A 12585-nucleotide genomic window follows, 5' to 3' on the forward strand; every position below is an offset into this window, starting at 1 on the left:
AAAAGTTCCTATCAACAAAAATGTTACAAATATGCCTGGAAGCGGAAAAATATTTTCATATTTAGAAAAAAAATATATATATATTTATATACAGTATATATATACACACACACACACACAAATATATATATAGTGGAGTGGAGGTACACATCATTCTTTCAATAAATGCTCTCTCTTGTGGAAGAAGTTTTGCACTCAGTTTTTTTAGTACAATGAAGCCCTGTAAGGGCAAACTGACTTCTCATGATGTGCCCCTTTAAAACATTCAGAAAGGTTTTGTTCCCTCCAATAAACCTTAATAATAACACTTCTTACAATCAAATCTTTTTATATATATACAATCCAAAACATCCCGTCCTTGACCCGTAGGGCGAGCACAACGATTTCTCCAACAAACCTCGGTAACTAGCGCGTGCTTTTGAAGCAGTGATCCAGAATGAAATCTCCAGTGCTCATCCCTGCATGCCTCTCTTTAATTGTCATGTGTGGCATCTCTCTCGCTCTCAATGCTTCTCTTCACATCACACATCGATGTATTGAATCATAATGCCTCCTGGATCATCCACGATCCCCGCTGCCCTCAAAGACTCCTTTCATTCATCTCCCTCACACACACACAGAGACCAACAAAGTCCCGCAGAACTCCAGATTCCCCACACTTGCCCCTCTTTTCACAAAAAGGAGCGTGTTTACTGTCACACACACCTTCAGCATCAACACACGTGTGACTCGGCCAATGCTAATCACCTCCGCTGCCAAACACAACTTGCCTCTCGCAGGAATTAGAGGACAAAGATGTGTTGTGTGTGTGTGTGTGTGTGTGCGTGTTTGCGCATCTGCCTCTAGAGGCCAAAGCTACAGTATATTTCCACTTGAACGTGACTACAGGAAAATGTAAGGGTAAGAGAAAACATTAGGTGGAAACTTCTTGCTAGAGCACTTGTTAGAGTCAATGTGTTTAAGTTCAATACAGCTTTCATTGTGAAGAAGGCAATTTAGGGTACTTTTAAAAGAGTAGGGTACAACGGGGCTAAAGGCACACCCTAAGAAAAAATGTGCTTTTCACTGCGCCCAAAGTGAATGATTGCAGAAAAAAAAAAAAAAATGTTTGTACTGAACATTTATGGAGCAACAGATTTTTGTGAAAATAAATCAAACAAGTCGTTTATTTCTTAAATCTTATAAATGTATGAGGCTTTTTACCCAACAAACGTTTGTTTTTAAATATGTTGGTTTCATTCTAAACATGGTGATTACAGTGGGGTGAATTATTTATTTTTTTTGATCCCCTGCTGATTTTGTATGTTTATCCACTGACAAATAAATTATCAGTCTATAATTTTAATGGTAGGTTTATCTGAACAGTGAAATAACAACAACAAAAAATCCAGAAAAACACATTTCAAAAAAAGTTCTAAATTGATTTGCATTTTAATACATACGTAAACAACAGTGAACTATCCCTTTAGCATGTCAAAATAGTTATACTTTTTTCAAGTACAACAAAAATGATTAAAACATGATTTAAAATGTTCTTTACAGTAAAATGTTTAATTTGACTATTACAACATGCTCTTTTTCAAAATCTACTCAAGTGGGTTAAGAAACTGTTAAAAAAATTAACTATAAGTACACTTACATGGCCTTTTTCATTAAAAAGTAGTAGTTTCTTGAAAACAGACTTTTAGGATCTGAAGTACACTACAAGTGCACATTCAATACAATTTAGCACACTTCTTTTCACAAATGTTTTGCAAATGAAAAGATGCATCAAAGGAGACATAAGAACATTAAAAATGAGATGGACACATGATTATTCCACTCTAGTACCGTTTCCCTCCAAAATAGTGGGAGGGATACCCATAATGCTTTACAGCTAGAAGATTTCTATTTACACAGATGACTAATTTTTCTGCATGAGTTCCACAGAACATCCTCCCGCTAAAGGAAAAATTTGAATGGTGCTTATGGAAATTTTTTGGCTACAGGGTGTTGTTGTGTAGTTTATAAGCGGATATTCAGGGTGTTTTTATGTGTTTGCTTGCTGGTCTGAGTCAAAAGAGTCCACTCATAGTCTCCAGACATGGAAGGAGTCATACTTTGTGTATGGGAGACAAGTAACTTATCATGAAATGTTCGTAAAGATTAGTAGTTTTACACCGTATCCTAACCGATGTGATACGATGCGATGCAACTCTGGTGACTATCAATATGTCTCTTCACACCAGAGGCAACAGGTACAAAACACAACAAAATCAATCACAAATCACAGCCAAATCACGGTACATAATACCGAATTAATTGTTCCAAACATCGAATCAACTGTTTCTTGTTGCGTTTCGTCATCACGGCTAATCCGTATATAACATGCAATGAACGTACCTTTTTCATGTTAATCCATGTTTTCTATGCTAAAAGGACAAATACTTGTTAAAATGTTTATATATTCAAATATGGCACATCAAGCAACACTCAATCACAAGACAGAGGAGAACCAATGCTGTTGTTGTCGTTGACTTGCCATTAGTGTTGGGTGTAATGCATTACAAGTAACGTAATCAGATTACTTTTTTTCAAGTAACTAGTAAAGTAACTCATTACTTTAAAATTTACATCAAAATATCTAAATGACTTTTTCAAACGAGTAACTATTAGTTACTAACGCAAAACAATTACTTTTTTATGGAGTAATGCAATATTGTAATGCATCACTTTTAAAAGTAACTTCCCCCAACACTGCTTGCCGTGGTGCATTATATTCAATTGTTTGCAAAGATGTAGAGTTTTATCATGTTTCCTAACCAGACACAATGTAATATGACTCTAGAAAAGCAATTAGTCTGTTCCAAAAAGAGTCAACTGTTGCTTTTTGCGCTTTCGTCATCGCGGCTGGTTCGAAAAATCTTCCCCACGCTAAGACGTGCCCTAACAAGACATGTCGCGACACACAATAAACATATCTTTTCCATGTTAAGAGGACAAAACTTGTGGAAAACATACCATTTATTACCATTTATTGTATGTTGCGGCGTGACATGGCCTTAGCGAGTAACTAATTATTCAACCGTCAGTCTCTTTTTCACACAAAACTTTTGTTCACTTTTAGAAGACTTGGAATATATTGAATAGTGGCACTTTTGGAGCCGTTTTTGACATTTCTGGAGATTGACAGCGCCCCTCTGTATCGTTTTCATTGTAAGATATTTATCATCTAGACACGGTATATTTTTTGTACCGTTGAAAGAAATGAATGTCATACAGGATTGGAACAACAAAGTGTAAATGATGGCAAAATTTCATTTTTGAGTGAACTATCCCTTGAACTACTTTGTAACACAACTTGTCAGGACAATGGAAGTGCAGTGGATAACCTGGCAGCTGTATTTTTCATCTTTCAGAGGCATCTGAGGTATTTCTGTTGCCGTTACCCCACTCTCTCCTTTATGCTATTCTGTCTATTTTTGAGACGTGAACTTTCCTCAAACACAGAATTACATTGAAGAAACTCATTTAGTCTATCTGCGACCCTGGAGTCTTGAATAAATGGAAAGGGGACAAAGAGAAAACACGAGAGCAATAGAGTCACACCTCTATTATACTAAAGCGAGATATTGCTCGTTCTTCTTCATGTCTTTCTTCCCTCTCAGCTCTTTTGTTTCCACTTCATTCTCTATTTGTCAAGTCGTCGCCTCAAAATTGAAATGAATCTTCGCTATATGAACCTTCAGATGAATCTCGAAACATTTGAGCGTCTATATTTACGCCCACAGATACAATGAGTTTCTCGGTCTCTCCAGCTTGGATGGATTTCCCCATCTATAGGTGACTGGAAAAGGTCTGTCGCTTCCTTAAGGAGTTGCTCGGAATTCCGGACAGGCTGCGATTCTTTTCTTAGACAAAGAGACGCCTCCGAGCCTCGGCGTTTCAATCGATCACACGTCTCTGTGACAGGGTATCGAGTCCTTGGCTGGTGAGCGTGAGTGCCAAGCTCCATCTGAGCCAGACGTAATCGATACACCAGTATACCGCACTTTCCCTGTACACTCACACAGGCTTCTGGCTGCGGCGCTAATTGTGTTTTACAAAGCCAATGCTCCCTCACATCATACAAATCTACACTTCTAAGTACTGAGACCTCTGGGGAATAAATCTAAATGAAATCCACCATGCAGTAACAGCAAGGTCCTCCGTTTGAGGAAATAACCGCCACTGCCCACATTGACTCTGGAATCTGTTATTCAGTGACTAATGAAAGGAGTGCTGAATGACATTTATTCTTTAAAACCTATAGAATTTAATACAGGTTCATGGGTAACATAAACTACATACTATTCAAAATATATTTGGGTATTTTACTTTATATATACAGTATATATATATATATATATATATATATATATATATATATATATATATATATATATATATATATATATATAGTATTGATGTTACATGAATAATTCATTACTTATTTTGTATATTTTATTATTGTTATTTGCTACACTTTATATTAATGTTTATTAGTTATTATATTTAAAAATGTACATATACATATATACTAATATAAAAAAGGTTTTATATATATATATATATATATATATATACATACACATATTTATATGTATATAATGTATAGTGAAATCTAGGGTTATTAAGATGGTCTTTTAACTATATTAGTATATTTGTCCGTCTTTTAACTATACTTGTATTAACTATATTAATGGATATATAGCAGGGTTTGCAAAATAGCTAGTCCGATATCCCGGGGCTATTGTGTTTTCCAGTCGGGCTACCAAAATGTATCACCGCTCTGCCCGATGGGCTGTCTTAAAATACAGGGCTCCCGCAGGTCCTTAAAAACTCCACAATTTAGTTCATTCTAGTATCTAGTATTCTTAGTATCAAATCTAAGGCCGTAAGGAACCTGTGCATTAAACGGTAAACGGCATAACTACCAGCCTTATACATAACTACCTTTATATATATATATATAAGTAAATTTGATTCATTGTATTAATTTTGTTAACTAATATAATGATAATATTAAATCACTTACCTTTCCCACGTAAGCCAGAAGACGAGCGTTGAGAGGACTGTCATCTGAACTCAACCAGAACTCTGAGTTATCATCGGAAGAAACCGCAAACTGAAAATCACCTGCATATAGAATACACTTTCTTATTCTTGGATAACATGTATGTATGTGATTGTGAGGGTATACCCCATTTGCACCTTAATATAAGCAAGCATTTACCATCTTTGTAAGGTAAAATGTATCCAAATATTCTCAGGCCATAGTTCTTCCATTTTGGAGCCACAGCCAACTTCTTCACAGCAGTTCTCGTCTGGAAAGATAAAATGCATGATTATGAAATTAGTTATGTGGTGGGATGAGCAAAGACAGACATGGTAGGTGTGCTAAAATAAAGTACTTTTTTTTTTTTTAAACATCTCTGGAATAAAATGTCCGTCTCGTCTAGCCTTGCTAAAGCTCATTTCAAAGCTTATATTTTGTGTTCTTTCACACACATTTAGCATAATTTGACAAAATCACAGCTTGGTTGGAAGTGACACAAAATATTTTGTTTGGAAATGATATTTACTTTATTTTCTTCACACATCACATATTTTCAGATTTAATATTTTATCACAAGCTCTTTGCTGACACTGTTGCCACCTTATTAAACATGTTCATTAACATTTAAAAAATCATTAATAGGCATAAAATTGTTGGTTGTGTTGGAGATTATGCCAGAGAGACAATTATAATGTGTAAAATAAAAATAATAATTTCACACACGCACACACACACGCACAATAAATAAATTAATTCATTAAAAATATTACATTTATTTATGTATATCCCACTGGATGCTTAAATTTTCACAATTTTAGAATAAAAAAACAACTATGAATAATGACGACAAAAAGTTTTCAAGTCAGTTTTAATGTGATTGTCATTAAAACTGAGTTAAATTGTTCATAAAATTGCTATAAAAGTCTTATATGTGTCATAAAAATCAATCACTGAGACATAATGGGGCTCATTTTATTTCAAATAAAACACCTCTGTGAGTTCTGAAGCTGTTCCCGCTCTGTCTGTCCAGTCTCACCATGCCATAAATGCTAAATAGACACACATAACAATGTGTGTGAGACCAGAATCTCAGATATCTGTCATCTGTTTACAACAATCACAGAGACAGACAGACGGAGATAAAGAAGCGTAGGAACAGAGAGAAGGATCTGGAGTATTTTCACAGTATTGGCTGTACGTGCTTTTAATAATCAAGATGTCTGTCAGTCGTCTGATCTATAAAAACAGGCCTGCCAAAAAAGAAACAAAAATGAAATATATAAATAAATGACAAAGTAAAGTTGAGAAGGTGGGAGGACTGTGTAGGTGGTCTGAACTAAACAGAATTCACAAAGACGGATCAGGAGACGCCAACTGTATAATTCCACCCATTACAACCTGTAGGGGCTTTCAATTCAATTCAACCACCCACAGAAGGAGAGAACGCTGGGGGTTTGCAGACACACCTTCCAAAACCCTGTAATAATCGACAAAAACTGCAGTTTGCCATAAATCAAAGGAATACTTCACCGAAAAATGACAACAGAATTGTGCTATTTCTACTTAAAGACCATAGGAAATGGTTCAACAAGTACAATTTCATTTCTTTCCCCCCTTTGTTTATTTATTTTTTTATTTACTAGGTTTCATTTTTACTTCTTATGAAACAGGAAGTGTTGGGTTGAGCATATTGAAGGGCTCATTCCATTTTTAATAACAGCCACCAGACTTCCATCGCATCCCAGCCATGTAACCTGATTTACAACTTGCTAATGCTAGTAAAAAGTAGTCGGTATAAGGAGGAGGGGTGTTATTTTTTTAGAGAGAATGGGACTGGATCAAATTTGGACACGCCGGTGCAGGATGAAATGCTGGATTTAAAATGTTCATTTTAAGCACATATATGCACAATAAAATATTTGCATCAGATGATGTTTTAGACTGAATTCCATGAAACAAAATCTAAAAACACTGAAGTTCTTCTTCCACGATAGAGAAATGGATTTTCTAAAGAGCAACCCAGCCAACATGTCCATGTGGGCCCCACATGGGATTTATCTGGGCTATATGGGTGTCAACTGGGCATGGGCTCAGAGTGGGCACTTTGATGGGCTGAATGTGGGCCCCAGTTAGGTTGTCCATTATTGTTTATTTGTGGGTCCCATACGGGCCACATTTTGGCTATATTAGGCTATATTTATAGTTACAAAACTTTAGTTTGCAGTTGATTTATTTTTATGCAATTATGGGTAACTATGTTACCCTAACAATCGAATAAATTGATTCAATTTGAAGTATTTCATGTGTTTATATCATAGGATTATATCTTAATGTACTGTATATAGGCTACAACAATCCAAGACCATTTACTTTAGGAGTAATTTCTTTTTATTTCTTTTTATGACCTGTGTGTCAATGGATAAACTCTAGGCCTAATCTATCAAGGCAATCAAGGACACGTCTGGCGGAGCGGCGGTGCCGGGGAGACTCGTCGTGAAGGCGAAAGTCCTAAGAGTTTGTTAAATGGGTAGGTATACATTAAAATGCATGTATACACTTTTCTTCATTGTCTTGTATGTATTATTTTAATGTAACTTGCTCACTTTCCCAGTAAAGCTGTGATAACTAGTATTTTTCTCCCGCAGCGGTGCTGGCAGAGCGGCCGGACCACCGGGAGACAGGTGGCCATAAAGAAGACCGGTTTAAACATTTTGAGATGGTATGTGTCCTCTGTTTATTGTTGTATACTCTTACTAATTAAGTACTTTAACTCTTCAAACTTGTATTTTTATATTTAATACAGTCATTTTCCACTGACAAAATGTGTTGTTAACTGTGATTTTACTTTTAGGCTATACACTACCAGTCAAAAGTTTTTAAAGAATTATCTTCTGCTCACCAAGCCTGCATTTATTTGATCCAAAATACAGCAAAAGCAGTAATATTGTGATTTTTTTTGTCTTTTACTATTTAAAATAACTGCTTTATATTTGAACGTATTTTTAAATCTAATTTATTCCTGTGATTTCAAAGCTGTATTTTCAGCAGCCAATCACTCCAGTCTTCAGTGTCACATGATCCTTCAGAAATCATTCTAATATGCTGATTTGCTGCTCAAAAATCGCAATATTACTGATTTTGCTGTATTTTGGATCAAATGAGCAGAAGATAATTCTTAAAAAAAAATAGAAATCTTACTGTTCAAAAACTTTTGACTGGTATGTTCACGGATGAAATATGGTTAATATGCTGGTAATTCTGTGTGATTGAAGTTCAGCTATGAAATATAAAAGATGAATCATGAATAAAGCTGTTGGTGTGAAGCAATAACTTGTGTTATTGAATATATAACAAAATAAAATTAAATAATTAATAGTATAACTCTGTACTTAATTTTATAGTCTGCTTAAAACTACTGTACTTAGTTTTACACCAATTTTACAGTGGTATGAAATACAGCAACTACTGGATAATGGTTGCCAGTAAGTTACTTTTAATTTGACAAACATTTTACGGTTATACACTCTTTTGAAATCAAACTGTCTTGCATTATCATGTAGGCTATTTTACAACAAAAATAGCTTCTAGCACATAATTACATTTCTTAACTGAATAGTGTCACCTTTAACTTGATCCTATTACCTTTAGTAATAACTATCCCTTTAAGTGACAGTTTTGTCACTAAAGGCTAGTTCACACTACAGGATTTTAAGCCCGATTTAAGCCCGATTTGCAAGTTAACGAGCTCGCCGACAGGTCGGGCTGTAATCGGGGGAATTGGCGCTTCGCGATCTTTATGTGTGAACTACACAACGATGCATCAAAGACGCTCGCTGACACGTCGCCGACACCTCGCCGACGCCAAACAAATATCTAGCATGCCAAATATCTGGACTGGTCGGTCGACTCAACATCACGTGGTGTCAGGTGTGGTGACGAGCTACAGCCAATGAGAGAGCAAGGCATGGGTTGAGGTCACCAGAAGAAAAACAGCAGCAACTTCGCTGAAAGAAAATGCTTATATTTTTGCACATAAGCATCTTTCACAGGCTATTGGCTGCTATATTTTTTTATTAACCACCAATAGTTACTGTTGCCATAGTTGAGTGTTGCCAAACACTCACACTGCACTCTATCTCACGCAGTGAAAAACACATCGCAGAGCAAAGAGGAAACTGACCACACACCGACAGAGAAGACAGAGCAGGTTACTGCTGATATGAAACAAGGTCTCAGGACTCTCAGCTTTTAAATCGAGTCATTTTTAAAGAAATTCAAACAATAAATACCTTTTTGTGGCTCTTCAATGTGTCGTGACAGATCACTGTATTGCCTCAGTTCAAACACGTGAACCGATCGTCTTTTCATATTTACTTAATGCACGAAATGAACATGAATAAACATCAGAAGGTGGCTGGATGAATTCTGAAGTGTTTCGGGCAATATTATCTGCTCATATTCAGCCAAATGCTTCAGAACTCACTGGACGGCGCTTCACAGTGCAGATGGACAATGACCCAAAGCATACTGCAAAAGCAACCAAAGAGTTTTTGAAGGGAAAGAAGTGGACTGTTATGCAATGGCCAAGTCAATCACCTGACCTGAATCCGATTGAGCATGCATTTCACTTGCTGAAGACAAAACTGAAGGGAAAATGCCCCAAGAACAAGCAGGAACTGAAGACGGTTGCAGTAGAGGCCTGGCAGAGCATCACCAGGGATGAAACCCAGCGTCTGGTGATGTCTATGCGTTCCAGACTTCAGGCTGTAATTGACTGCAAAGGATTTGCAACCAAGTATTAAAAAGTGAAAGTTTGATTTATGATTATTATTCTGTCCCATTACTTTTGGTCCCTTAACAAGTGGGAGGCACATATGCAAACTGTTGTAATTCCTACACCGTTCACCTGATTTGGATGTGAACACCCTCAAATTAAAGCTGACAGTCTGTCGTTAAAGCACATCTTGTTCGTTTCATTTGAAATCCATTGTGGTGGTGTATAGAGCCAAAAATGTTAGAATTGTGTCGATGTCCCAATATTTATGGACCTGACTGTATATGGGCCATTTGTGGGTTCAGTGTGGTCACCCATTTGAGCCTCATAAGGGTTCTGTATGTGTCCCACCTTGGCCTCAATTATTAGAGCCCATTTGGGACCCATGTGGGCGCATATAATGAAAATCTACATGGGCCCCACCTAGAGCCCACTATAGACCCATCATGTGCCCCTATGGGCTAATACACATGGGGCACCATGTGGAGCCGATGGACAAAATTGTATGGGTCCGATTTGGGTTGCCCATGCAGGGCCCAAGTGACAGCCCATCAAAAACCCACATGGGGCCCACATGGAAATGTTGGCTGGGAAATTCCTCCCAACGATCACATAGCTGCGTGTTTACTCGGCTTTCTGCTAATATTTACTTTCCACCGTTTCAGTTATGCTTCACTAGGCTCCCCATGCAGATTTACGGCCGCTGTAGTGAAAGACGTAGGCTTGTGTTTTAAAATCAAACACATCCCTGTCACATTACTCTAAAACTCAATTATGTTTTTCTCATATCAGTACGACAGCTGCCATCAAACCAAAACATCACGCTCAAATATCCCTACTAAAGTTTACCGTACAAATAACTCTGTGTATCACATCTATATTTTACACTGTACATTTTCTCCTTTTTTATAAGATTATAATAATTATAATTCCAGATTTCACTATTTCTCTTTTTATTTAGCTCAACTCCATCATAACAGTATCCTCCATCTCATAATCGTACAAGCTAAACAGATATTCACTAATTGATGTGTTGATATTAATAATTAACTCGCTAATCTAAAAACAAATTGTCCTCTTTAAAGCTTCCTGCAGTAAAAACCGGCCACAGGGCCAATCAAAAAGAGTACAAACTGTTTCAAGATTTGAATAAAAAGATTCATTTTTAATATCTCATTGCACTGCACATCAGTAAAACCACGCCAGTTTTGCTATTAATTATCTCAAAAAACTATTATCTCAATTTTCAGTATATAAGCAGGGCATCATCTTCCACTATTTTTCCCTACAAACTCCTGATGTTTATGTGAGCAGAGCACACACACACACGTCTCTCGAGACGGGAATCTGAGTTATAGCCGCTCCAGGACAATAGACAAACCAATTTCATCTCTACATCACCCGAGAATACATGAACGTGAGATCTGGTCTGTGGGAGTTTTGAAGTATGAAAGACACAGAAAAGCACAGACATGCACAAACTCTCAAGAAAATAACAAACAGACACATCCAACTGACCAAACATCTGAGACCTTCATGCAAACCTGGATGTTTAGGGTTTTCTACCATTAAAGCACGTGATGTTCTTCGGATCATTTCTGGAGAACGTGATCATGAGGTTTTGTTCATGTCAACTTGAGTGCTGCTGTCAGCAAACCAAATCCTAACCAAATTCAATCAAATTGTTAAGCTAATGATATGATATGCCACTAAAAACGCTAAATAGAAGTAGTCTCAGATTTTTGAGCAGAAGGTGATTGTGTTTCTGTTAATACTCACATGGGGGTAGAGAGGAAAATGTAGGTTCTTCCTGAGCTGAGCAACTGAGGAGCCACACCAGTCCTCAAAGACGTGGAGATTCGCTTGACCTTTAAACTGTGAAGAAGAAACATGGAAGACCTGAAGGTTACTCTCTGACACACGGCTGAAGTGTATAAAAATTTGAATAAAAAACTGAATTTAATGTTTTGCCACAATTTTATTTAATTTTTTAATTGAAGAATTGCGGTTTTAAATAAAAATATTACCAAATGTTAAAATTAAACATTGACATTATGCTAAAAAGAACAGTTAAGAGAAAGCATACGCGATCAACCGTTCACATGAGAGCGCGCTTTATGAAGGACTGTAACGTTTTTCGATGACAAAGATGGCAGTGGAATGGGAAAAATACACAAGATTGTGAGACATCAGTTGGACTTCTTTTAACTTGAGCGCCGTTTCAAGCATGAGATGATGCGTAAGATGCAAGACTCAAATGCACACACATTTATAGAAAACAATGGAAAATTAGCGCGATAGATAGATAGATAGATAGATAGATAGATAGATAGATAGATAGATAGATAGATAGATAGATAGATAGATAGATAGATAGATAGATAGATAGATAGATAGAATGACAGAACGATAGACAGACAGACAGACAGACAGACAGATAGACAGATAGATAGATAGATAGATAGATAGATAGATAGATAGATAGATAGATAGATAGATAGATAGATAGATAGATAGATAGATAGAATGACAGAACGATAGACAGACAGACAGACAGACAGACAGACAGACAGACAGACAGACAGACAGACAGATAGATAGATAGATAGATAGATAGATAGATAGATAGATAGATAGATAGATAGATAGAATGACAGAACGATAGACAGACAGACAGACAGACAGACAGACAGATAGATAGATAGATAGATAGATAGATAGATAGATAGATAGA

General features: G+C 36.6%; 1 protein-coding gene across 1 annotated transcript in view; it reads right to left on the bottom strand.

The window, feature by feature from the left end:
• LOC306868488 (N-acetyl-beta-glucosaminyl-glycoprotein 4-beta-N-acetylgalactosaminyltransferase 1-like) overlaps positions 1–12585 on the bottom strand; it is a 168171-nt gene that overhangs the window by 53556 nt on the left and 102030 nt on the right. The window contains exons 4-6 of the mRNA XM_079414679.1: positions 11631–11726; positions 5255–5345; positions 5057–5157 (exon numbers count right to left, since the gene is read on the bottom strand). Of these exons, the coding sequence (XP_079270805.1) occupies positions 5057–5157; positions 5255–5345; positions 11631–11726 (288 nt within the window). The remainder of the gene's footprint in view (positions 1–5056; positions 5158–5254; positions 5346–11630; positions 11727–12585) is intronic.

Source organism: Barbus barbus, assembly GCF_936440315.1.
Source record: "Barbus barbus genome assembly, chromosome: 50".
Lineage (NCBI taxonomy): Eukaryota > Metazoa > Chordata > Actinopteri > Cypriniformes > Cyprinidae > Barbus > Barbus barbus.